We start from the raw sequence: 27440 nt of genomic DNA on the forward strand, positions 1-27440 counted from the left end.
TTTTAACTTCACGCTTTTCCGTGTGTTTTGTCTTTCCCCTCTCCGCTCCCCCTTGCCCAGGTTGGATCAACGGAATGGAGAACAGCACCCAAGCCAGCACTTCTGTCGAGAAAAGAAATCACCATTGGAGAAGTTACAAGTTGATTATTGACCCGGCTCTGAAAAAAGGACAGCACAAACTCTACCGCTACGATGGGCAACATTTCAGCATGCCGGTGAGTGGGGGGGCCCTGGATTTCTCCCTTCTGTACCGTGCCCCCCCCCGTCCTGCACCCCTCCTGTTTTGGGGCTGGGGTCCCCCTGGGTAGCAGATCCCTCTGTGCTGGGGGGGGCTGGGGACAGCCCCCGGAGTGAGGGCCACCTGACACTGTGCATTCAGCTGTCAGGAGCCCAGCACTGAGCCCCAATCTGCAGCTTTCTTTCTGTGTTTCCAATCTGTGTGCATTTCCCAGCAGTATTGCAATTTGACACGTGTGTGTGTGTATGTGTGTGTTTCTCTTCCCTTGAGACAGCCCCTGCTTCCTCGGGGTTTATGTTTTTGTTTTATTTCTGCCTTAAATTCCAAATGCTGTTATTGTCGCTTTTGTGCTTTTTCTTCTTCTCCCAGAACTCGGGAATCGCTCCTGTGGATTGTGTCAGGGATCCCAGAATAGGGCGAATATGGACCAAAACGAAGGAGTTGGAGCTGTCTGTCCCCAAATTCAAGGTACCGCCCCTGACTTTCAGATTTAGCTTTGTATTCTTGTTTACCCGGGAGTGTAGCCCGAGTTCCCAACAGTTTAATGAACCATTTAAATGACAGTCCCATTCCTATTAACGTTATTATTTGGCAAACCGTTTCACAATAATCCTGTTCCATAAAGACCACGAGCCATCGGTGCAGCTGCCTAACGAGGTGGCTGGGAGCTCTGAGCTGTGTCTGGGGGCTTCCCTCGGGTGGGGGGCAGCACGGGGGGGGTCCTGCTGACAGCACTGCTCCGTATTCAGGGACAGAGCTATTTCAGTGCGTGGCTGGGCTCTTCCTCAGAGGCTGCTTTCTTTCCCTGAAGTTTGCAGGAGGCTTTAACCCTCTCCCTCCCATGTCTTCCTAGTGCTCTTCTCTCTACTCTCTAACGATGCCGATTATTTGTATTGCCTTCCCTTCCCTTGTGCCTGCTTCCAGATTGATGAGTTTTACGTGGGGCCAGTGCCTCCCAAGCAGGTCACCTTTGCCAAGCTGAATGACAACATCCGCGAAAACTTTTTAACCGACATGTGCAAGAAATACGGTGAAGTGGAAGAGGTGGAGATTCTCTACAACCCCAAGAACAAGAAGCACCTGGGCATTGCCAAAGTGATTTTTGCCACTGTCAAAGGTGCCCGAGAGGCTGTCCAGCACCTTCACAACACCTCTGTCATGGGCAACATCATCCACGTGGAGCTGGATACAAAAGGTGAGGAGTTCGTTTTGGCCTCGTGGTGGTGGCTGGCAGCACCCGTGCTCTTCTCCTGCTAAAGCAGCCTCTGCTGCAGCCCCGAGAGCTTGGCGTAACGAGTATGGAGGGAGCTCCTTTCCCCTTGCGTGTGTGTTGCGTTTTGGGTCCTTTGCAAGTCACATGGAGCACGATGTGTTGTCTGTTGCTAGGAGACAGCCCTGTAATTTGCAGAATGCTGCCATCCTGCCCTGTCCACAGGGTCCTGGCTGTGCTCAGCCTCATCCCCGGGCTGCCATCCCCCCACAGCTTGGGGTGTTTGGATTTTTGAACGGACTTTGTGCTCCTGGTGCACTGAGGTGGGGATTCTGGCTGTGGGTGCTGGCCGCTGCGTGCCTGGCATTTCATTGATGCTTAGCAGCAAACTCCAGGCTGGCAGCACAAGCATGCCCAGCACTTGACAGCGTGAGTGTGCATGCAAGTGTGTGTGCAAGTGAGAAGCTGTCTTAAAGCAGCAGGACCCCCGTGTCCCAGCCAGCTCCCGGATCCACTCCTGAGCTTGAGGAGTCCCATAAACCTTCTGGTGGTGTGGAAACATTGCATCTTATTGCTTTCTCTTTTCCTTCACTGTCAGTGAAGGACTTTGCTAAAATGTACCCAAATCTTAACCATTATTTAAAGGTGAAGATGTGTAGCAACCTCAATGTAAATCAGCTGTCTCTTGGAGTTCTGCCTTGCAAATGTTACATTTCTAGTTTAAAGCTGGTTTGTTGCACCCTTCATTGGCAAGAGGGCATTGTTAGCACCATTTTCTTAGAAAAGAGAAAAAAAGAAGTGTGTTGCTGATGCATTTGTTCTGTATTGAAAGGCTTCAACAATTTAGTGTGCAATCTGTACAGCAGTTGGCATGCCACATGTGGTAAGAGGGTATAGTAAGACCTTAATTGACATTATGGATCCCCAGCAGAAACAAAATCACAGTAGAAGCTCAGTGCTTTCTCTTGTAAGCTAACATTGTCTATATATATATGCTTTGACATTCTGTTATCATTAATATTTACAGGCAGGCTCTTTCCCCTACTTACTTTGAAATTGAAAGGTAAATTACATTTTTTAAAAGAATTAACTATTTGTAGTTCTAGTAATGTAAGCTAAAGCAGGCTCATAAGTAGTTGATGTCTTAATGACAGGTGTTTAAACATGCTGATTGTACTGCATTCCTCCTGGTTTTCCTCCATTCATAAACTATTCTGCAAGTTTTGAACAGACAACTGGCTTTTAATGCTCCTCTTTCTTGGAAGAGAACATCAAAACCTTCATTTTAACTTGCATTTTTGTTTTGTTTGCCATCTCGGTGCTTCCAATGTTTCTTTTTTTTTTAATTTCCTGTTTGTTTCTATTCCATTCTAAAAGAATACCACTGTAAATGTTTTATAATCCAAAAAAGTCCAGTAAAAGTATTATTCCTAAGGTAGCATTAGCAGGTTTAGGTTATTCTTCATATGTAAGTGTCTGTATGTGTCTATACATTTGTAAAATAAATATTAGGAGCAAAAGCGTTTTGTCTGTCTGGCCTGAGCACAGGCTTGGGAATCTGGAACTAAAAACTCAGATCCCTTATCTAAGGTGGGCTGGTTTAAAGCACGTTCTCTGTCTCAGTGTATCCTTCTACAGAGTGGACATAATAATGGCCTGGCCTTAGAGAAATAGCTAACAATCATTACATACAAAACTCCTTGAAAATGAAAGTGTAAGTTTTCCAAGAGGAAATATGAAACTTTCTAATAATTATTTTACATTTCTTTTAAAAACAGTTTTAAAGTAAACCCAACAATTCTGTATCTACATTGCTGTGGTTTCCTCGGGATGTGCAAGTGTTAATGATTCCGAGCATCTTAGGCCTTACCTTGAAGAGATGGGTTTTTGTTATGACTTCAGTTGAACACTTTACGTAGTTGATAATGTGGCTCAAGGCTTTATGAAATGAAATCTGAGAATCAAATAACTTCATCTGCAGTGTTTATTCAAAATAAATCAGTCCTTCCCATGTGCAGAATCAGGCTATGGATGCTTTGCTTTTAAATTGCACAGTGATTCTCAAGGAGCATGCAGTTTGCTCCTACAGGACCTTTCCTTCAGAAATGTTGCCCTATTTTAGGGGAGATGCCTGTATGCTGAGCTCAGGTGCTGGACCTTCCATTTCTGTATGTGTTCTTTATCTTCCAGAGCAAAAGTCAGACAGTCTTGGGGTCTGGTTCTGCTCCTTTCAAAGTGGGTGACAAATTTCTTACAGGCTGCAAAATAAGAAGGCTTGGGTTACTAAACTACAAAATAATGAAAAATCTAATATTAACAAACTATGTCTTCTCTGGAATTCAGGGGTTTAGTAATGAAAAGGCTATCAGTAGCAAGATAGGGGGGGCATTTTGGTTCTCTAGCTTTTATTCTTTGAAAGATGCTATCGAGCACACACCTAGAACTAAGGAAAACAAATATCAGTGTCTTTTTGGAAAGCAGTGCCAATGGTTTTGTCCTCGGCATTCCCAGGCACCTTGTTTGCATTTCTAGCAGCCAGTTTCTGACAGCAAGGTGTGTTAGCAGAGCATTCTGGAGCAGCTCTGGGTGTTGGCAGAGGCTTGTCCCTCTGGTCAGAGTTTCACTTCTTAAATCTGCAAACTATTTGCTTGGCACTTTGGAGAGGAGGGAAGCTGCTGCTCTCCAGAGAGCGTGGTAAGGAGTAGAGCTGCCAAGCAGACTGAGAAGAGGAAAAAGGATTTGGGAAACCTCTTTGTGTTGGCTTGAGAAAGGAGCGTCTGACTTCACTTGGCCTCGCAGATTATTTAGAGATGATCTCTACAAACAAAACTCAGAGCTGTTGCTTGCTCCTCTGTTGCAGGGATGCAACAGGCTGGGAGTGTTAGCAAATATAAGGAATGCATATTTTTACATAGGCCATATTATTTTGGTTTTTAAAACTTTTCTATTGTGGTTTGTGCAGGTGAAACCCGCATGCGATTCTACGAACTGCTCGTTAATGGTCTTTACACTCCTCAGACCCTGCCTGTAGGCACTGAACAGGACGCATCGCCAACTGTGAATGAAACCCTCCAGGTATGGTTTGCTTGGTTTTTGTTTAAGAGTAGCTTCTACAGAGTCCCAAACAAACTCTTCACTGAACTTTGCTTTTTAAGACTTTTAGTTTAGTTTCATTTTTTTCTGTCCAGTCATAGTTTCAGTGCATGTTACTAATCTACATTTAAATACACCTTGATCATATTGCCACAGGAGATGTAACTGTGAATGCAGTGCATGTGGCTAATCTGTATGCCCACATTTGCATAGTGGTACGCGTTCTTTGTCTTTTTGAATGAAAAATATCTGTAGAACCAACAGCATGTGCCCTATTAATGCTAGAAATTCCAGCAGTTAAGAGGATGATGGGATCAGGTCTGTCACTGACATTATTCCCTTGAAGACAGGAGGAGTGATTTACAGTGGTACATTTGGCCTAGCATCTGCACTATGTAATTCTTAGCCCATATATTCTTCAGCTAAAAGAGGAGAAACATCAGATCTTGAGTAGTGGCATCAATTCACCAGAATCTTAATTAATCATGGGAATCAGTTTTTAAGAAAAGCAGTCAGCAAAATACCTGAGGGCTCCCAGGGTTTTCTCAGTACTTAGGGAACAAATCTCTTTATGGGTTTGTCCAGGTAACTGCTCCTCTACAAACCCCACTGTGAGGGGGGCAAAAGGAAACAAAGCCTGTTGGTGTGGGTTCTGCAGCCCCCTTAGTTCTTCTCAATGTCCTTTGGCTCTGATCATAGCTTAGAAACTCACTTCAAGGCATCAAGTTTTGAAAGAATTTTTTGAAGCTTCTAAGTATAAAGTTTTCCTCTCAACCTCTTTGTGCTCTTATGACTTCCTGGAGTATTTCCATTAATTTTGTAATCAGATGTTTTCAGGACAGCTTAATAGCTGTGAATTGAATATAAATATCCCACTGATATGAAAAATCCTAATGTCCATGTGATCATGGTCTCGACAAGGGATCACACTAGAGCACTTACTGCATAAGTAAGTGGATGAAATGCATGAGTGTAGCAGGCAGGTGTGAGCTCAGGGTGGTTAAGTGGTGCTGGCGTGTGATGAGCAGATCATGGGAAGGATCCCTTTGCCTACCTGCGCGTGGGAAAGCAGCAGCTACTCTGTGGTCTGACCATTGGGACGTGGTGCGCTGCTGGGGAGCTGGAGCTCAGCCCTGCCTCTTTCTACCAGGAGGACTCACGGTGAAGCTCTTGCTTTGCTTTATGGAAAATTGATTCTGGCGCTGATGTTTAGCAGGGCACTGTTATGACTCAGCAGTGTCTGAGTGGGAGCAGGGCTTCTCCTAGAAACCCCCTGGATGCGCCTGTGAAGTCAATTGCAGAGCAGTTACTTGGTTGCTCTGCAGAACTGTAGGGTTTCAGTTTTCAAATGCCGTATTCAGTAGCACTCTACCTGAGCACTGTCTTGATGGAGGGGTTTAAAACCTATTTTTAGCAGCTGGGAACTTTCTCAGTCTTTTACACCTGTAGCCTTCTTCATTGTTTCAGGCAAATGTTTGGTAGCAAGGGTAGTGGTGTGCAGCTCCTTAACCAACGAAAGGCATGCTGCCTTCAGCAGGCCTTCGCTTTCACATATGGGCTTGATATATAGCTTTGATTGCAGGTTTGCTGTTTGCTGATTTGGATGTTTGGATTTGTTTGCAAAAAAAGTTAATTTGATCATATCTCAGAAACATTCTCAAACTTTCTCATTGTTGTGCAGGATTTTGTCATTTTCTTCTGTTTGCAATTTATACAAGACGTACAAATAGAAATTTAAATTCTTATAACTGAAAGTATTTATGCAAGTCTGTTGTTCACCTGATGCTCTCAGGTAGAGCTTATGAAGAACACTATTTTATTGGCTTCCTTCCTCCTCCTCTTAGAGTCCCTCTCTTTGCTTGCTGTTTTCAAATCAAGAGGAATGGTTCATAAAGGATAATGGTTTGTGTTTTCAAGGATGCTCTAACCTATTTTTTTGTCATGGAAATCAGTGCAAACTCCCAGGGTACTCCTCAGAAAACCAGGTGGATTAGACAAATAGCATCTAAAAAGTGTGTGTTTAGGTGCTTTTTTCTGTTTTTATAGCTGACAGATTCTCTGAAGCGCTTGAAGGACAGTAACCTTTCCTCTGCGGGATCATCTGTCACCCCAAACAGCAGCACGCCGTTTTCCCACGACACAGCCTATTCCAGCTGTCGGCAGGATACCCCAAACTCGTTCAGTCAATTCACCCCGCAGTCCCAAGGAACGCCCCACACCCCACGGTTAGGGACGCCATTTTCCCAGGATTCCACGTATTCCAGCCGTCAGACGACGCCAGTGTACCACTTTGGGCAGGACAGTGGGTACAAACACAGGAGACATGAAACAAAATTTACGGATGCCTACAACCGTCGACCGGGAGGACATCACTATGTTCATAATTCTCCTGGTGTTTTCCGCGGGACAGAGCATCAGTTCAGTACGTTCAAATCCCATCAGCAGGAGCCAGTTCAGTTCTCTCACACTCCTCCCCTGAGCCACTCGAGTTCTTCGAGTTACAAGTCTGCCTTCTCTCCTTACCAAGCACCAGCCGTATTTCCCCAGTCTGAGGAGCAGCCGTTTGCCCAAACTTCCAGGGAAGCAGAATACCGAAGACCTGCACCACCTCCCGCCGAGATGGTCGTAGAAAGCAGTGCTGCCACCAGTGCTGATTTTGCTCCAGTGAAGGAGAAACCAGAGGAACCTCCACCCTTACCAGATTCAAACTCTGCTCCTGAGCCGAGCGCGCCATCCTTCTCTCAGACCCCTGAGAGGAGTGAGACCCCTGGCACCCCCACCATGGAGTCTGAAATGCAGCATAATAGTTTAGACTCAAGGATTGAGATGCTCTTAAAAGAACAGAGAACAAAGTTACCTTTTCTTAATGAGCATGACTCGGATAATGAGGTCCGAATGGAAGGTAGCCCTATCTCCTCTTCCTCCTCCCAGCTCTCTCCCATCCCAATGTACGGTTCAAACTCTCAGCCCGGTTACAGAGCTCAGACACCTTCCTCACGCCCTTCCAGCACGGGCCTGGAGGACATCAGCCCCACGCCGTTACCTGACTCTGATGATGATGAGCCCATCCCTGGGACTGCTTCTCTGAATCAGAATTCCAGGGGTACATCAGAGGCCAGCATGACTCCCATCGATCAGCTGAACAGGACGTCCAAAGTCGAGACCTTGGAGGTTAAAGAAATGGTGCCTGGTGACCAGACTCCAATATCGGAAAAGATGGACGAGGTAAGTGAGCTGGAATTTGAGCTACAATGCTTCAAACCTGGACAGGGAGCAGCTCTTTTTTTGTGTGTCGTTCAGAGTGTTGGGTTCCTGGTGGCTTTTTTTTTTACTTAAAGCATCTCTCAGTGAGCTGGATGTGACATGCCATTCTCTAGATTTTTTGGTTTGTTTGTCTACTGTAATTCATAATTTCAGCAGAACAAGCCATGGAAGTTTGGCCACTGCTCGTGCTGTGGATGTCCTGAGCACTTAAACCACTGGAGCAGTTAGTTGAGTGCTTTCTGCCATTGCTCTGGACCCTGAACGTGGGTGTGTATGTGTGCACACACTTGCTTAATGGGGCTTTCATGTTATGCTGAAGTATTGAATGTATACTTTGTTTGATAGCTCTCCAGCTATTTATGCCATCTGGTTTGAACAGAAGACAGTTGCTGGGTTTTAATACTCCCTTCACTTAGTTCAGGGAGAGGTAACTGGCTTGTGGGGGATGTGCTCCATTGAGTCTTCCAATAATAGAGCAGAGCTTGCTGCCTCTCTTGGGGCATTTGTGGCTGAAGGGACAGCAGAGCTTAACAGTGTGGAATGGTGCCAGCAGACAGAAATTACGTTGCATGGAACGTCTGTTTGGGACCTCTGTTGCAACAAATGTGAGCATGGTTTCAGTAGACGTATCGTATCTATTTGGCTGTGTCAAGAAATGGTCAAAACAGAGTTCTTTGCAAATGCTTTCCCTCAGCATTTATAGTAGTAATACAAAAAATGAAACTGTGTGGTGTAAAAGAGCTCTTCAGTAAGGAAACCTCTTCCATCCAGGAAGCTTGTCTTGTGTAAATGTCCTGAGCAGTTCCATTTACTCATGAAAGTTTCTGGTGTTCAGCTGGCATTTAGTGGGTTTCTCCAGTGGTTTGCAGTGATGGGGCTTTCATCCTGGAAGTGGCTGCATTTCAGGGTAGGGGGAGCTGCTCCCATGGGTGCAGACTTTGCAGAGTGCTGATCTAGAGGAAAGGTGCTGCTGCATTAACACAGTGCATGCCTCAGTGTTAAATAGGAAAAAATGTCACTGTTCTGGATGCTTTATTTTTTTAAACTGTGCCTTTCCAAACCTGCCAGCTCTTGCATTGCCATTGAGTCTTTGAAAGGATTTGGTTACTTAAGGTCTCATTGATCCAGACTGGCCCATGTTCCTGGGCCAGGGAGGCTGGTGGGACCTAAGAATGTGTTAACTAGCAGCAAGGTTTTGATTCCTTATGCTCAGCCTGGCAGGCTTAAGATGGGATACCCTAGTGTGCTAAAAAGGAAAAAATAAAATGAGGAAGGCATCTCTTCTATCCTGGCTGTTCTGGGCATGTGTCTGCTGTCCTTACTCTTGTGCAACAGAGTTGCAGCCAATTATAAACGTGTTTGGGAAGATGGATGAATGCCAGCATGGTATGTGGGGTCAGGAGCTCTGTAGCTGCGGTCAGCACTGGAGCACTGGTTGGGTGTCACGTTTGCAGGTTGCGATGTGGGGCAGTGGCGTGCCGGCGGTAGAGCCCTGTTAGGTCTTTGTCTCCCCTTAATGAGATGCTGGTGTCAGAAGTTCATGTCGGTAGCTCTGTGGTACGAAAGGATATGAATGCCTTGGTCTTCTGCAGAAATCTCTGAGCAGGTCCTGCTGCCTTAATTGTCTCTTCCCCATCCCAAAAAAAGTTTGCTGTTTGCTGTAGGAGCTGTTTATTTAACCCTGCTCTTGGTTACAAATTATGTTAAGCCATTCTGGTGTGTTTGAAAAGTTGCCTGTGCCTTTCTTTGCTCTATCTGATGCACAAAAACCATCTCCATGTGTTTTCACTTCCTTCCTCCACCCTTCTCTTCCCCCCCCCTCCCATTTCCCCCCCCAAAGATTTTGCTTTAGAAAAAGGCTCTCCTGGCTTCCCTCTCTTTGGCGAAGGAGCGAAGCTGAGCGGTGACTTAACATAGGCTGAAATTTGAGCTGCAGCTTTCCAACTGAGCTGGAGGGGGGCACTGAGGCTGTCTGAAGGCTAGAAGCCGAACCTCGGGCTCCAGCCCATTGTGATAGCATTTTTCTGCTCCCGAGCCTTCAGGCTGCTCTGCACAGCAGAGGGAAGGCAAGACCAAATGCTTCTAGCAACTGTGCGGTATGGGAAAGCGAGCAGAAATGAGACATGAGTGTGGGGTGGGATTATTAAGTGTCATAAGGAAGCAATAAAGGGCACAGAGTTTGAACTGATTTGCTTCATATTTGGCTTTCCCTGAGGGTCTGAGCAGCCCTTGGGCTCCAGCTGGAAACATCACAGCACTCCGAGGGACGATGCGAAGTGCAGGGAGGTTTTCCTTGAAACAATAGCAGCTTTTGAAGGATGTGATCCTGTTTCCCATTAAAAAAATTCAGGATCCTTGGCAATGACAGCTAATAGAGTAATACTGTTCCTATAGGTGTCAAATTGTCATGCAAGTTAAACTCCCCAGACTTGCCTTGGGTATGGAAGGTACAGCCAAGGCTGACGATGACTCTGATTTATCCTGCTGGATCAGAATGTTGGTTTTCTAGATCCAGTACGATGTTGCTAAGCCTGAGACCTTGGCTGCCAGAGGGGAATGGCCAGGGGACAGGGCAGGGTGCATGCAGTGCAAGTTAAGAGTAGATAAAGGCTTCCTGCACTGGCTGCACATCCTGCAAGCTGGCAGGACAAGTGGAGGGGGGGTCTTCAAAGAACCAGAAGATGGCAAGAAAGGAGAATAACTGAGCTGTGTAGTTATTTTAATAAATTTGAGGGTAGCAGTATGTAAACTTTCCTTCCTGCATTCCTGAAAGCTAACAAGGAAAGGACTGTGTTGATTTCTTTTTCATAGGATCTTTCTGTGCTGTTTCAGAAGTGCAGAGGTTAAGTACGTACCATTTCACGCTCTGACATCCCGTTGAGCCAGGTCGTGTTTTTGCTTGGCTCGTTACAGGAAGAGGCCCTGCCTGCACTCCGGGGATTATAACAAGTCACCGTGCTGTGTATCGATGATGCCTTTCATGTTTCAGCTGATGAAGGTGTTAGTTGGCATGCACAGCCTGTGTGTAACAGGAAGACCGTGTGATTGACGATTGTATTTTTCCAGATTGACGAGCACAAAAACGCTTTTGAACCAAGAATCAACAGACTCGTGTCTTCCTGGCGATTTGACTGAGCTACTGGGTACTGTGGTGGGAGGAGAGCCAAAGGTATTCCTGAAAATAAAGATCCTGAAATGCAAACGAGGTGCCAAGCAGTCCTGCTGTGGAGTTCAGTGAACAGTCTGGGGGAAAAATCTGGGAGTCTCACAGTGCATGGCCCTGGAGGTACCTGACAGCCACTGCTGTCACTTGTGCTCTGAGCAGGGCTGTTGTGATGTGCTGAATGCTGTGCTGGGTGCTGAGGTGCCTCTCACAGCGTGGTGCTGACAGCTCTGTGCCAAGCTGGTGGCTCAGGATTAGCCCCACAGCGAGTGACCCCTGAGATTACATCTGGGCTGAATTTGCACTTTGCATCCAGTTGTCTTTGGGCTCTTGTGTGGTCATGGTCAGAGTTGGAAGAAATGAATGTAGAAGGGTCACTTTGTCCCTCTGGAGCCTTAGCAGGGGGCATTGCCATCTTCCTTGGGACACTGCACTGTGCCTGGTGTCGCGTCCCCATCCAGACCTAGCTATGGGTCAGTAGCTGGTGAATGATTCCCCTCCTCCATCGAGCTGAGTTCAATCTCAAGTTGTTATGAACATGTCAGAGAGAAAGCAATGGCCCAATGCATGAGCAGGAGCAGTGAGGATCTGTAGCAGGAGCTGTGCCTGCGGGGATGCATCCCCTCCAGGACACTGCACACAGATGGAGTCTCTCTGCTTCTGCTTCATTTGTGAGATGTATTAAACGGGGCTTCCTGAGGGGGAGCCTAAAGGCGTCTGGCCAAGGGACACTCCAGGGCTGAAGAGCGCAGAAGTGATTTATTCAAGGTAAATGCACGTTAAGGCTGAGAAGGTAGAGTCTTGGAGCCAGGAAATGTGATACCTTGGTTTCCACAGTAACTGTGCAAGAGCCCTTATGCCCATAAGTAGCTGTTATGTATGTATAATATATATGAGTACACCTGGGATCCAATTTACAGCTAGAGTGGGATTCATCATTCCTGGAGGGAAATGGGGGAAGTGGATGCAGCAGCAGTTCTGGATGCTTTTTTTTTTTTTTAATTGAAGAAAGGAGAAAAAACTGAGAGCTGTAGTGTGTGCCCAGTCTCATAAACACTTTTTCAAATTTTCCTGCCTCCTGAGCTCTTGCAAATGCAATCATTCCTGATGGAACCAGTTCCTAATGGAAATTCAAAAAATAGGTGTATGTTGTGACTCTGAATTTCCAGAAGGGCAGCCAATGCCCAGGCAGCAGAGATTAAGGTGACCACCATGCTTCTACGTGAGAATGGTATCAGCCATGCCAAACCTGTGAAATTAAAATGAGTGCAAGTGGCTCCATCTTTGGGCTCAGTTCTGGGGGCATCATACAGTATTTAAGCCTATTCAGAAAGAATGGCAGTACACAGATCCTTAGAAAATGACTTAAATACAGCCCTGCACCAGATCCTGTTGGGACCTTGGAGATCCACTCAGTATTGTGCATTCTTCCAGAGCTGGTTGGGGAACTCCAACAGGATCCAGGCAGGGATCACTTCCTCGTGCATCCATTTACCACAGGCAACCTGCTGCCCCTTCAGAATTGCACGAAGCAGGGGAGCTATTTGCTGACTTGTCTGACTTTTGACTTCTCACATTTGGCTGCAGGTTGGTTCCTGGAGTGCTGAGCAGCTCAGTGCGGGAAGCAAGGAGTAAACAGGCCTGGGGGGAGCACTTTTTGAAGCAGAACATGGGATTCACCAGTTGTGCTGGCAGTGTGCTCCCTCATAGGGGGGGAAACCTAAACAGAGGAATGTTTGACTCCATGGTTTGCTTGGGTTTTGATACCCAGCTCCTTCAGAGGAAGGAGGGAATGTGGCTCTTGTTGGTAATGGAGCCACAAATGGTGAAATGCTTTGAAGTGTAGCTGAAAAATAGAAAGCAGGCTGTGGTTGGGAGGCTGAGTGCCCTTCTCACTCTCTGGTACTGGGCCAGGGCTTTGAGGCTTTTACACTTTGCATATCTCATAGAAGTGACATTGCTGTCCCTTTTTTTACATCACTGTTACTGGTTATACTCTTGCTACCAGCTCAGTTTTTCTTTGTTTTGCCACTGGTGACCTCCTGTTCATTTTCACTTCTAAGTGAGCTGGGTACATATAATTGAATTGCTTGTTAGCAGGTAAAGCAATGCTTACTGTGTGCTTCTGTAATGTGTAGATGTGCTGCTGCTCTGGAAGCTTGACTTCAAATTGCAGTGTTTAACCACAGCACACAGTTACCATGGAACGGTGTATGCAGGTCTGAGCTGTGCAGCCCATTTCCAGCCAGAGACCCTCCTGGCGTCTCCACTTCTGCTCCTCACAGGGTTATTCCCTTTCTTTTCAACACCCCAATTTCAGCTGCAATGGTGCTGAATGTTCAGATGCCATGAATGCGGGCTGTGGAACCTGATGCCGAGCGACACATTTTCCCTTACAGCTTCCCCACCCCGTTATCATTCTGCTCGCATTCTACATCTGATGGCTGTGCAGAGTGACTGAGGGACCACGAATGAGCTGCTGGATGGCAAGGTGCATTGCAACACGTGCTGACACTGAGCAAATGTGCCAGTATGTTAGGTAATCAGCCAAAATATTGAGAAAATAATTGCTGGTAACATACTGTGCTGGCAGCCAGAACAATGCCAATTCCTGGGGCTGGTTTTGAAGAAGATGGAACAGCCGCTGTGCTATATGTGTGTGTCTAACACAGAGCAGCACGCAGGCGAGCGCTTATTCAAATTTCTGCTGGCTGTTGCCTTTCCTGAACACCCTAAATAGACACTGCTCATCAGCAGAACGTTATTTTGCATATGCACCAGCGTGAAGTCCCATGACTTCGCACCCCCTTCTATTAATTCCAATTTTCAGCACAGGGTGCCTGTTTGCACCTAGTACAGATGGGACAAAACTCAACCCGAAAGCAGCGAGTTTGTTAGTGCCCAGGTTTTGGTATGAAAGTGCAGTGCTCGCTTTTGGAAACACATATTCATCATGAGAAGGATTTCTCACATTTTCCAACTCCTTGCAGGAAGAGATGGTTTAAAAACACAAATCTTAAAAATGGCTTTGATTTGCTTAGTGCTCAACTAAGGCAGAGGTGGTTTTATAAGTCACCAGTCGTACAGACAGGCTGGTGAGGTCAAGGTGCATAACAAACAGAAGGTGGAAAACAGATCTGTAATGCCTCCCCAGCCTCGGGTCTGCTCGCTGCTCGATGTGTTGCAGGAGCAGCTCAAGCAAAGGAAGTTGTTGGTGGCTTGGGCTCTGGCAATCACTCCTTGCATGGAGGGCAGTGGCACGGGGAGGAAGTGAAACTGCTCTTTGAGCTCAAAGCTGGCAGCCGTGCCCATGGCCCAGAGGTTTCCTTACAACAAGGGCAAAGGGCTGTAGGAAATCTCCAATTCCTACTCTTTGGCACTCCAGTGTTTCATTGTAGGTACTTCCTAGGGGCACTTGAACTTGCTGACTGCTCTGCACATGTGTATTTTGAGGAGTCTGCACTTTTGTGGCACTGATAACCTGGTGCTAAGTGTGATTTGTCACACACCTTTGCCCAGCTCAACCCTGTGTTGCCCAGCAGCTCTCCCCACAGCTGTCAGTAGGCCAGAGAGGGAGGAGAAAGGCTCTGGGAACTGTGGGGAGGAAGAGGAGCAGCCAGGACACTCTTGCAGGGTCCAGTCCTTCTCTTTCCTTCCTGCCCTCACCTTCCATCCCATGGGGACTGTCCTCGTGCTCACCACTGCCAAAATTCCCAATATACTTGGAATGACCATGGGGAGAGGAAGGCTGATGACGGTGCTGGCTGATGTGAAGGATATTGTTTGCCAGGAGTTGAAAGAGCCCCTTGCTGGCTTGCTCCAGGAATCAAGTGTTTGCTACTTGCTTGGGGGCTCTGGGATGAGAGTCACTGTCCTACAGAGGTTTTCCAAAAAGAGTTGTGCTTCACAGCATGTGTGTGTCGTCTTCCCACTATGCAGGATCTGCTCGCATTGTGTCGAGGATGCTCCCTGTGCAGGGATTGCTGGAGCAGACAGCTTCTTTCCAGGTATCCCTTCTTTCACACGAGCTTGTTATTTCTGGTGCCTGTCGTGTCCCAAGTGAAAAAATAGACTGAAGGTGAGAGCAGTGCAACTAGTGGAAGGAGGAGCTGAGAAACCATAGCCTACGCTCAGTGCTGGTGTTTGTCTCCGGGGACAGTTTCCCAATCCCAGACCCTGCTGCCAAAAGATGGTATTTCAGTCAGCAGATGTGGCTGAGGTCTTGGTGCAGGTAATGGAGGGATTGTCTTTGAAGGAGGCTGATAAATGCGAGCAGTCATTATTGTGGTGCTCCAAATGTTCTGCTGTTGTCCAGAAAAAAAAATCACTGGGAAAATGTGAAAATCTGTAGTACTGCATACAATTATTCAAATGTTGGTAAAACATAAAGGGCAGTCTACCAGTTGAATATCTGCCACAGAGATGTGTATGAAAAGATGCATTTTGACAGGGGAATCTGAACAAATTTGTTCACTTGTTAATACTGTGTCAGGTGAGATACATCTCCCAAATTATATCAGCAGAGTGGTACCAGTGGATGGTTTTGCAAACAAGGAGATGCATGCCAGTCAGTGAGAGATTGCAGGAGGATGCTGTGGGTCTGTTTGAGGATGGAGACTTTGTGCTGAGGCAGCTTTTAAATACCCTGGAGACCCTTTGGGTGGCACTGTGGGGTCCTTTATTGGAACACAAAGGGCTGTGCTGATGGGTTTAGAGTTTTTCTTTTCCAGGGTTGAATGCCGTACGGTAGGGTTTGTGTGGATGTGCTTTCAGTGTTCAAGAAGAGAAAACTTGAGCTTTAGATACTGCCACACCATCCATAAAAAAATAATCCCTCCCTCATCATCCACTGGTCAGGACACCATCCTGTGCAGGAGCTGCTGCAGGTCCCGTCTGGTACAACCATCTCACCCCAGTTCCATACTCAGTCTCTGCAGTACCCTGTGGCAGTGAGGTTCAAAGATGAATTTTGCTCTAGGTGAAAAGTGTTTCCATGTGGTTTTAAACCTCCTGCTTGCTAATTAGAAGACAGGTGGGGAAATCAGCATTGCTTACCTCCTTTTTTTTTTTTTTTTGTATATTTTATGCCTGAACAAATGGCAGTGGGAATGCAGCGCAGCTGTGGGATGTTTCCACTCCAGTAATTTAGAACAGTTGCAGCTACACAATTTATTTTGCATATGGTAGGGATAGTTCAATAGCAAAAGTTTGATATCTTCCAGAAGGCTATGCGAAATGTCATGTTCTGCATGGGACCCTGTTAAGGGATCAGCCAGCAGTGCCAGCCCCAAGGGCTATGTTTCCTGCAAGGAATGTTGTGCAGGAAGAGTTCCTTCTGTAGCAGAGCTCTTCCTTACAGAACGGGTTTTGGGGAGGAGAATTTAAAGGTATTTTGGCTAGTAATTGCTTTAGGTTTCATCATAGAATGAGGATTTTTAATGTTTTAATGAATTTATCCCATGCCTCAGCTGATGTGGTTGGTTCTGTCCTGCATGGATGCAGGATGTAGTTAAATCAGTGCAGCAAGAGAAGGGAAAAGCTGAGCAGGAAGTAAAGCTGTGAAAAACTTGAGATGCCTCCAGAGAGATCATCTGTAAGAGAAGAGGAAGTGTTACCAAAGGGGAACTGCTTCTTACTGGCCTCACCCTTGCTTTTGAGGAAGGACGTCTCTATGCAGCCTCTTCAGCAGCTTGAAATAGGCTCCTTAGGCTGAAGTATTCCCTGTAGCCCAGCTGGCTTTTAATGCTCAGCAGGATTTGTTGGTCTGTGCTACAGTGCTCAGGAAAGGCTCTCCTTATGATCATGGATCATTTGTGGTCGCTACGAGCCCAGCCACAGCAGTTGATAGAAAAGTTTGTCTTGTGAGCTTCTTGAGGGAGAAGCCACGTCTGTCATTAGGGATGCCCCTGGAGAAGGAAGGGCAAAAGTTTGGGTCTGAGGGCAGGCAGCAGCAAGCAGGAGAGCACTAAGGGATGGTGCTGGTGGATGACCTCACAAAAGCTCTTTTTTTCCTCTGCTCGTTGTCCTCCAAGGCCCTGATTCCTTGCTTTCTGCTCTCCTTGCAGAGGAAGGCCTACATTACCCAGGCTGCCTAGTGAATGTCCGGGTCTCGCAAATCAATCTGCTCTTGTTGCTGAAACTGGAAAGATCAAGAGCACTGAATGTGCTCTGAAAATCTGCCTATCAGTAATACATGTGATTTCAAACTCTCGAGGGTGTAGATGTAGTGCATAAAAAGGGAATAATATCAAACTGGCCTACTTCTGCTGATTAGAACTTGTTTAAATACAATATGCGTACAAGCTATTCTTCAATAGGCTGCTATCAGCTGGGAGGCTAGACTGCTTTCCAAGCTTATCTGCTTTCTTATCACTCTGTTAGTAGCAAGGTCTGGATTCCTGGCTCCATTTGACCTATGATTTAAGTATGAGAGTGAACTCAGGGGACAGTATATGAAAGCCTGCCTGGCACTGAGCTGCAAGGTCTGTGTACTCTGCATGCTTTTTTAATGCTTATAGGTGGACTCTGATCTAATGTTGCCAGTTGCCTTCTTTATCTCTGATTGTTAAGTACCTTCTGCTATCTAGAAATATTGGTGCATTTTTGCACTGCTGTGAAGAACAAAACAGACCATTTCAGAATCATCTGGTAAATTAGTTCACTGTATCTTGTGTGATTTCTCCTAAATTTATCAGTTTTCTTTGTATTGTTACATGCTGCTTCAAACTCTGAATCTTGCATGTGGACAGACCTTGGAATAACATCTGCTAGTAGCTGGGACACCAGAAAATGACAGAGGACCCCATTACATGCTTAGTTCCCCTGTAGGATGATTTATTCCCAGGACTCTCAACCCAGTGTCTGAAAAGGGCTTTACCTGGGTAAGGTCCAGACAAGTCTTTGGGAGAAGCAGGGAATGTTCCCTGACTGTTTTATCTGCAAGGGGTATTTTCTTGCCACTCTGCCATCCTTTTATGCATGACTTAACTTCTCAGCTAGCTGAAGCCTTTGAAGTTAGATTGCAAATAGCTCTTTGGCTGTCTTTCTCTCCACCCTCCCACTCCCCTCAAAATAGGGATACCAGAACAACCATAGCTGAGGGAAGAGCTGGCCTTGCTGTGTGTTCCCCTGCATAACATCCCTTCTTTTTTTTCCTCCTTCCTTTTCCCTATCTCTTCCTCCCCCCACCAAGAAACCCTTTTTGCTCTTAATAAGATCTGCTTAACAGTTGAGGGAAAAGACCATGGTTCTGTCAGGTGATAAATGCAATTTTAGAGCGTTTCACATGTAGTGAAAACCAGGCAGCAGCCTGATGCAGACCCCACATTGATGTGTGTTTGCTGTGCCAAGTTGGATCTGTTCCCCCCAGGTAGAAAGAGATGGGTCAGTCTGGCACACACCAGATTTTGGGATGGGGCTGGCACCCCTTGGCACATCTCCTTGCCTGTGCTTTAGGGCCTATCTGGTCCCACACCCACGGTTGTGTGGCTGTATTTCGGGGGTCTGGAGGTTCATGGGTCTCACTGTTGATGAGCACGGACCCAAAGGATGTTGTTGGTCTTTGCTCTTGCTTCAGTTTGAACTCTCCCTGCATATACCTGTGAGCTTCTGGTACATGCTGGAAGCCCAAGGACAGTGTCTGGCTTTTCTGAATATCCCTTAATCAGTGGGTATGGACAAGGCATAACCACAGCACATCACAGAACTTCCTTTCTCTTTCCAAAGGGAGAAAGAGATCACTGCAGTTCATCCAGCTTTCTGCTAAGACAGATCAGGCAGCTCTGTTAGTTTACGGCTCTGAGGATTGCCATCCTGGAAAGCTCCTACTGTGGGCTCTTGAAAGTCTCATTGAGAACTGAAGTAAGGTGCCAGGAGAATGGATTGCTGAAGGTACTGGGGATGCTGGTTGAGTCTCATTCCCTTGGAATTGCATTTCTCAAGTCATCTTCCTTCTGGATCAGTGCAGATCTTGTTACCACAGAGCACTAATCATGTGCATCTGCTTCCCATCTGTCCTCTTCACGCAGTTTTGTATTTCCATGAGTCCTTTGCTAAATAAAAGGAGTTTCCAGCCTCAGGGAGATGCCTAGAGGCTGCTGAACGTCTTCCTCCAGGATTTTATCTTGGACAGAAGAATCCATGCATTACTTCTTGTGGACACTGGAGCTTCCATTTCCAATCGTGTACAATAGCCTGAACCCCTCATGCTTAATCGATGCTTCTGTCCTCTGCTATATTTTGCTTCTTGGTGCAACACTACTTCATGCTCTTCATCTTTGGGCTTTGCTTTGGGAAATGCAGATTTCAGGCTAAAGGAGGGGAGATTTAGACTGGATATAAGGAAAAGGCTGGAGAGGTGTCTGGAGATGCTGAGCCCCATCTCACGTTCAAGCCATTCGCCAAGAGTTTGCAGGAGACCTGGCTGTGCAGGTTCACATGGGGGCTGTGGGGCATTTCCTTACCCCTGCCCTGTGTTCAGGGACTAGCAGGAACTTCAGGGGAATTCTCCTTCTGTGATTTCAGACACTGACTTGAAATTTCCTCTTGGCACTAGAAGAAAAACTGTGGCATAAATTAGGCTGGTGTTTACAGTGCTGTTTTTTTACCGTGAGGACTTGAATATTTTTGTCATTTGTTTTACCCATTGAGCAGCCTTGGAGGTGTGAAGAGGTTGGTGTGTGCCAAGGAAGCCCTGCCATAAGTACCAGACTAAAACAGCTGAGCCAAGTGAGTGTCTGTGTGGTCAGGTAGGGTGTTCTAATCTCTTGGAGCTTGAATTCTTTTTTTCAAGTAATCAGAGAGAATTTTTCAATCAATAATAAAGAAACCAAAACACCTAATAACTTTCCACCTCTGGCAAAAAATCCTTGCTCCACTGCAGCTGTTTTGGTGACTTTTTTTGCACCAGAATGGCTGCAGGGCACAATGTTGAGTCTGTGTCACACTGATCTGCGTTCTGCTGTGTTTGCTGCCTTTGCCCAAGAGTCAAATTTGCCAAGTGCTGTATAAATGTAAACTACATAGATATCTTGCTTTTCCATTCTCAAGATAGAAATGCATGTTGCTGAAGGTATTTATAATCATTCAGCTGTAATGGGTTAATCTTTTAATATCCTGAGCCGGGCATTTCATTATAGTGCAAATACACTACATGAATGCTATCTCCATCCCAATTAAGAGCTGCCATGATGGCAGTTGCACGCTCTGGCAACAGCAGGAGGATGGACGCTCCTTTTGCTGCCTGAGAAAAGATGAAGGATGTGGCAAAGCAGCCCAGGAGGAGGCAGCAGGCATCTATGACATCAATCCAGACTGTGTGGCAGAGCTGCTACTATGGGCACTGGTGATGGCATGATTATCCGAGCAGGAAGGAAAGCTGGCAGGGAACACAGGCGACACTTGGCTCTGCCCTCCTGCTCGGAGCCACCCTCATGCATGCTCTTGTAGAGAGAAGTGTGTGATTATAGTTAGCAACATAAGAAATATTTATTGTAAATATAGTGCTGAGTCTGTCTTGTTCACGCCTGACACCCAGAGGTGTGAGCGCTCAGCACAGGGCTGCTGCCATGTCAGCATGCCTGAAGGCTGCACTGTGCTCCTAAGGGTGTGCCAGGGATGTGTGGGACCTTTGAGCCCTTCTCTGGTGAAAAGCAGATGAACACTGAGCAAAGCAGTGCTCACTGAAGCCCTCACTGTGCTCTGCTGGGTGAGTTTTGGTCCACGAGAGGTGTTTGCAAGGTGAATGGTGGGATTCTCTGGACTGAGTTGGGATTTTTTTTGTTTGTTTGTTTTGTTTTTTAAAGGAGCATTTCATTGAATTGTGCCTCTGAAGGGGAAGCTGCAGGTGTCATAGCTTTACATCCTCAGACATCCCTTTTGTAAGAAATGCAGGCAACAGGTCTGAAGCATCTCGTTCTCTTAATGTTTTCCGCAGGAGGCAGAAGAACTGAGCTGTTACACAGCAGTGCTGCTCTCACCCAGGGATTGCAGCATGCTGGCTGCAGCTGCTCCCTTGCCTGATGAGGAGCACACCATGGGCTCAGCGCAGGAGGGACCCAGCGGCTGTTCTCAGCTCTGTCAGCACTCACTGCATGATCCTGTTCAGCCAGGTGTCACTTCCCTGCCTCTCCCTCACTTCTGGAGGGTTTTTCTTTCTCCACTTTTTGTTAGGATAAGGGTGAGGCTTGCTCATGTGTGAGTGTTTTTAGATCCCTGCATGGAGTTGGTCCAAAATCAAGTGAGGACTGTTTGACAGTCAGTAGGGTTATGAAAACTTCTTTCTGTAAGACCTGCTTCTGATTTTACTTCTAGCTGTACTGAAAAGCTGATGCTTAACATTTCAAGTGGGAAAGATTGTCAGTATTCATGCGACTTACGAAGTTTTAGGCTTTAAGGAGTGATTTTCCCATTTGGTTTCTGTGAGTGGAGGTTGCTACAGGCTTACAGGTTTGCTTCGTCTTGCAAGCATGGGATGCATCACTTCATTAAAGCTAATGACCTTGCATCATGCTGATGCCATTGATCTTGCATTTCATTATTCTGATGCACCAGAGCTCGGCCAGGCTGTATCAGAGTAGCTGTGTTCAATCGTAGAGGTTACCTATCTCAAATAAAGGTAACTTGGTACCAATTGAAGTGTTTAAATGAAATCAATTGTGAGCTGACAATATTCAAAATGCATTCTGAATTCTTTTTAAAAGGAAATGAAAGCATGCACAGTTCCTCTGCCCATAGGAAAGGGACCGAACGGTATTCACGCTGAAGCTCCCAGCCGCTGCCGCAGTGTCAGTGCTCCTCTGGGCCGGGGAGAGAACAGCCTCTGCACACCTGGAGCTGCCAGTTCTGCATGCAAATATTAGGAAGTAGTTTCTTTTTGCTGCAGGTATGAATATTTGCTTGCTAAATGCTGGGTATTGGCTCTAAGATCGATACCCTGCATTCAGTAGCTCTCTACCCTATCACTATTCAGATTGGTCAGAAAGGAGATCTCAGGATATTTTTTTTTGCTTAACTCAAGAGGCTCTACCTGAGCTAAACCACATTGTGCCAAGACTAAAGGTGGCAGTTAGTGTGTTGGACAATAAATGAGACCCTTTATAAGCAGTTACGCTGACGTGAGTCTCTCCCAACAAATTTGCATCATTAAAACACCTTTGGAAAAATGTGTCATGCATATAATTAAGTACCTATTTGGCTAACTCTTAATTTAATTAATGCAAAGCGAAGATGGCAGCATGAATTAATTGAGAGGGAAATGGCTTTCCTCTCAGTGGGCTGAAGGGAGGGTTTCTGGAGGCATTGTGCCCTCAGAAATGTGCAGGTGAACTCTGGGACTGATTGACACAGTTTTTTGACAGTGATAGAACTGATGTCCTCACAGCAGTACGTATGCCAGATATCAGCTCATTTTTCCCCCTGTGAAAGCAAAGAAAACCAGAAGCAGTTTCTTTGGGAGAACAGCACAGCTGCTTTTCAGCCTTACCTTGAGAGGTATTTGGTAGCAGCCACAGCAAATTCAAGATAGATGAATGAAAAGAAATTAGTGTCACAAAAGGTCTTTCTGTGTCTCCCATTGATTTCTTTCTGTGCCTGTATCTTTCTCTCTCAGTTGGTGCCTATGTTTTTTCCCCTTAGATACAACTTTCCTGTCCATCTGCTTTAAATATTAATTCTTCTTAACTTTCTTTAAAGACTTCCCCATAGAAGATCTTCTTTTGGTTTGACCTCTTTGCTAACCTTGTGTATTTCCTTTTTTTTCCCCCCACCCTTTTGGTCTTTTTCTCCCTGCTGTTAAATCTTTCCATTTTGCTTCGGATAAAACTGGAGCACAGATTGTTCACTGTGCAGGTGAGTTGTCAGCTCCATGCTGCAGGAAGCAGGGAATCTGTTGTTGTTTCCTGCAGACTCATATGAGCACAAGAACTTACAATTGTCTTCCAGAAATGCTAGTTGTTGCTTTAGCAGTTCTCAGCTCAGGTGCGTGTATGAAGCATGTATGAATGAAGGAGGCTGATTTGCAGCTCAGCAGCTCAGTAAGCCAGGCCTGTCAGCTCTGGTTTCGATATCAGCTGCTCAGGGTGTGCATGAGGGGATGGACCCTGCAGAAACACTGGGGATCACTGAGGGGCTGAGGCTGGGAACACTTGTCCCCATGGTGCTGCCTGGTGCTGGAGCTCCGTGGGGATTCACAGGGTGACTTTCCTCCGTACCCCCCCGGATGAGATGAATGCAAACTTGAAGTTGGTTTTATCTGACTGTGGTAGGCTGAATGCTTCTGGCTTCCCATCCAGCACTGACTTTTAGTATGATCTGGTTTTTGCAATTGGAGCCAATGCTTTTAACAACCTTTTACATGTTTGTTTGGTGAAAAATGGGGTCTGCTTGACAGGAAACTTGTTTAAAGCTGCCATAATCATCTTGTTTGCTCTTCCTTTGTCCCTTTCACTGGAGCTGCATTAGTTGCAACTGCAGAATTCCTTTCATTCCCTGGCATCCACAGTGTGGGATGTGATTGTGGAGCTGAGAAGCTGGGGAAGGGATGCAGGGTGCAAACCTCAGCGCCCATTCATGCTGTGAGCCACTCTGCAGGGATAAACGGTAGTCTCCTTGTAGAGCCCAGAGATTAGGCATCTTCAGAGAGCTAAGATTGCAGTTGGCTTTTTTGGGGTGATCGTGCAGCGTGTGTCCTGGTGGGCTCATGCTGCAGCAGCAGAATGTAAGGAACCCTGGGTGAGGGGAGGTGCTAGGACAGGAGGATTTGCAAAGCTGCTGTGGCAAGCACTGTGCTCAGCCTGCTCTCTGGTGGTAGCTGCTGTAGCAGAGATGACCTTTGATAAAAAAGTGAAGCGTTTGATTTGGTTGGGGTGGTTGTGGTTGCTCAGCTCCATACAGCTCACAGCAGAGTCATCAACTCAGCTGCTTTTGCTTTTGTTCCCTTACTCCCGAGCAAAATTCCTAGGTGAAAATTGAAATCACAGCAGCTTTGGGAAGAGAACTGCCAGCAAAGTTCCCCTGTGCAGTTTCTCCAGTGTTTGACAAAGAAAGAGCTCCATTCCATTCTGCCTTTATTTCAGGTGAGGAGAGTTGACAGCAGATAACTGCTGGCCCACAGCATGGAGGAAATAAGCATCTTGGGGATCTCCTGTCAAGTTTGGCTGAAGACAGCCAACAAATTCCAAAAGCTCTTGCCAGAACTGAGTTGCAGAGACACTTAAGTAGGCCACTGGCTTGTGGTCGGCCTCATTTCCTTGGCTGGCTTCAGGGGTGGGACATGGGATGGATACTTTTTGTTTAGATGACAAGGCACAAAATGTTTGGCTCCTTTGTGCAAAGCTGTTGGGAGGAAGGAAGTGCTTGATACGTTGTTCGAAGGAGGCTGGCCAGTTGTGCTTGTTGGGAGCTTGAGCAAGAAAGTCATGATGAGAGCTTCTGCCTTTCAGCCCTGAAAACATATGGTGGTGTTTGTTGTCACCCTAGTTCTGGTTTTGCCATTTTTGTCTGGGAAAGAAGGAAGAATGGGGTAAATAGTTTTGGAGAGGGTAACTTGGGACCCTCTCTTGTTTTTGATGTCCCACTAGTAAAATGCCAGCCCCGTTTGTGTCTCACAGATAACTCTTGATGTGGAGGGTGCCTCTTCCAATAGTGTCTGGTATTGCATAGCAGGATTTGTTTTACAGTACCTGAGGGGGTGTGACCGCCATCTCTGTGGCTTGTTGGTGCTGGAGGCACCTGCAGGATCCAAGTGCCTTCAGGGTGTGCATGCAGGAGTGAGGATTCATGCTGTGCTGGGGCTGGCTGGAGGGGCCTCCAGATTATTTCTTTTTGACAGGAGGTGGCACATCATTACCGTTTATGCATTTCATATAACTCTGTGTCTGCATGTGGCCAGTGCTCTTTTTGCTTAGAAATATGACATATGCTGTGTCTTTGAATTGCAGTGTTTAAGACTCTGTGAAATTTAAAGGTAATTTAAGCAAATTCAGATTCTGTTTTTCAATGTGAATTCCTTTGGCCCAGTAGAGACAACTTCTAACAGCAGCAGCCATGTCTGCTGTTGCTTTCCCACAATTAGAGGTTAAGAGTTGACAACCAATGAGCCAGAGATAATTTAAAAACATGAAAACTCTATGGTAAAAACTAAAGAATGAAACCTGTGGCATAATGCATCTGTTAGTATTAGATGCAAATGGGAAATAATGCAGTGTGCAGCGGAAGGAGTTTGGGTTGTGTGTATTTTGCCAAGCATGGAGCAAATCCTGTTCTTGCACAGAAGCTGAGGTTTTGGGTTGGTTGAATCATAGAATGGCCTAGGTTGAAAAAGACCTCAAAGGTCGTCTGGTTTCAACCTCCCTGCCATGGGCAGGGTTGCCAGCTATTAGACCAGGCTGCCCAGAGCTGGTGGTCTTTGGTAAAGCTTCTACCCCTGCTTCCTGAGGTCTGACATGGGAGAGAAAAGCTTCAATTGGAACCAGCTGCTCAGTGGGCCTCATCTTTTTCAGAGTGCTGTTTGCTTTCCTCAGATCCCTGAGTCCCTAAAACCTGTGTCAATCTTGGGTTTAGCAGCCAGAGCTGTGGTATTTATTGTGAAAGGAATGTGCTCCTCACCTTTCCTCTCTTTTGTTTCAGAGTCAGCATTCTTCAGGGGAGGACATGGAAATCTCTGATGATGAGATGAACTCCGCGCCCATCACCAGTGCAGAGTGTGCCAAAACCATTGTGGTCAACTCCTCAGTCAGCAACGCAGCCGTGATGGCCCCATCCATCCCTCCTCTGCCGCCACCGCCTGGATTCCCTCCTCTTCCTCCTCCTCCACCACCACCTCCACAGCCGGGTTTCCCAATGCCTCCGCCACTGCCTCCTCCGCCTCCTCCCACACACCCTGCTGTCACCGTGCCCCCTCCGCCACTCCCAGCTCCCCCTGGGGTCCCTCCACCTCACATCCTGCCTCCTCTTCCTCCCTTCCATCCCGGCATGTTCCCAGTCATGCAGGTGGATATGATAAGTGTCTTGGGCAACCACTGGGGTGGCATGCCCATGTCCTTCCAGATGCAAACTCAGATGCTGAGCCGCATGATGCAGGCACAGAACACATACCAGTATCCGCCTTTCATGGGGGGCAGGATGCAGTTTGTGAATCTGCCGCCCTACCGCCCGTTCTCTATGGGAGCAGCTCTTGGTCGTGGGCAGCAGTGGCCACCACTGCCCAAGTTTGACCCCTCGGTTCCACCACCGGGTTATGAGCCCAAGAAGGAAGATCCCCACAAAGCCACCGTGGATGGAGTCCTCCTGGTCATCGTGAAGGAACTGAAAGCTATCATGAAAAGGGACCTGAACCGGAAGATGGTTGAAGTGGTAGCATTTCGGGCATTTGATGACTGGTGGGACAAGAAGGAACGGCTGGCAAAGGTAGGTTTCTATGTTTGTGCTGGGTTACAGTGCTTGAGGCCAGATGTGGGTAAGAAGGGATCTGGATCTGAATTAAAAAACAAAGCAAAAACAACAAAAAAACCCTTAAGTGTTACGATACCTAGAAAAAAAATAGAATCACATAATAGTTTTGCTGTGAGAAAACCCTATTGCTTGGGTGCTGAAATTAAATGGGAAGCAGATATGTCCTGCATCTGCCTCCTTGGTCTCTGTGCCAGGTGGGTCAGGAGCGGCCCATAAGCAGCAGATTTCAGCCCTGGGACACATTAGCACCCAGGTGTTAAACCTGGCTCAATTTTGTGGTGTTGCTACGTGCATTTCGTGCTACTTTTCCATGAGAACAAATATGGTCTTAGATGAAGGTACCTTGTTCTCCTCCCATGCTGGGGCACGATCCGAGGGGGACAATGAGCAAACCCTCTGTCAGTAGTGGGGCAGGCACAGCTGCTCCTTCAGGCGGAGAAGGGAGAGCCTTCAACATTGAGAGGCCTTGCTATTAAACTCCTAAAGTTCAGTTTTTTACCCTTGCTTCTCCTTTCTCTTTCACCCCTTGCTGAAGTCCTGGGACCTAAAATTGGAGAAGTGTAAGAAATTTTTTTTTTGTAGTCTGGGCCACTCGTGGCTGCTTCCAGGAAGCAGTTTGCAGGAGGAAATTACCCCAAGATTGGGATACAAACTGGCAAAGGCTTCTTTCATTGAAGAGGAAGTTGAACTTTAGCTCCAAAAAGCACGAGTACTTGAAAACACCAGAACCAGAGCTCTCTGTGCCCACTTTGTACAACAAAGTCCAGGAACATTCCCAGTTCCGCACTCCTCCCTCCTCCCCAGTGCTTGTATATAGCAGCAATTAATGCAAAAGCTGAACATTGGCCAAACACATGAGGATTAGTTAAGGGAACAGCTTTGCATGAATTGTCTGATCCTTTCTCAGCCAATTTAGAGCATTCCTCAGCAAGCAAACTGCTCTGTGATTTAATACACAGTGAAATGAAAAAAAGCTATTGCTACAGAAAGATTCATGCAATCTTTACAGTGACTATTACGAT

At 46.6% G+C, this 27440-nt stretch overlaps 1 protein-coding gene across 1 annotated transcript in view; it reads left to right on the forward strand.

Annotated features, from left to right (window-relative positions):
• Positions 1–17: 17 nt before the first annotated feature.
• Positions 18–27440, forward strand: part of SETD1B (SET domain containing 1B, histone lysine methyltransferase) — a gene marked incomplete at its 5' end in the record, with an annotated part of 42169 nt that continues 14746 nt past the window's right edge. The window contains 6 exons of the mRNA XM_010720130.3: positions 18–215; positions 608–706; positions 1163–1433; positions 4411–4523; positions 6588–7766; positions 25594–26373. Coding sequence (XP_010718432.2) covers positions 18–215; positions 608–706; positions 1163–1433; positions 4411–4523; positions 6588–7766; positions 25594–26373 — 2640 coding nt within the window. The remainder of the gene's footprint in view (positions 216–607; positions 707–1162; positions 1434–4410; positions 4524–6587; positions 7767–25593; positions 26374–27440) is intronic.

This window comes from Meleagris gallopavo, chromosome 17 (assembly GCF_000146605.3).
Source record: "Meleagris gallopavo isolate NT-WF06-2002-E0010 breed Aviagen turkey brand Nicholas breeding stock chromosome 17, Turkey_5.1, whole genome shotgun sequence".
NCBI classification, from domain to species: domain Eukaryota; kingdom Metazoa; phylum Chordata; class Aves; order Galliformes; family Phasianidae; genus Meleagris; species Meleagris gallopavo.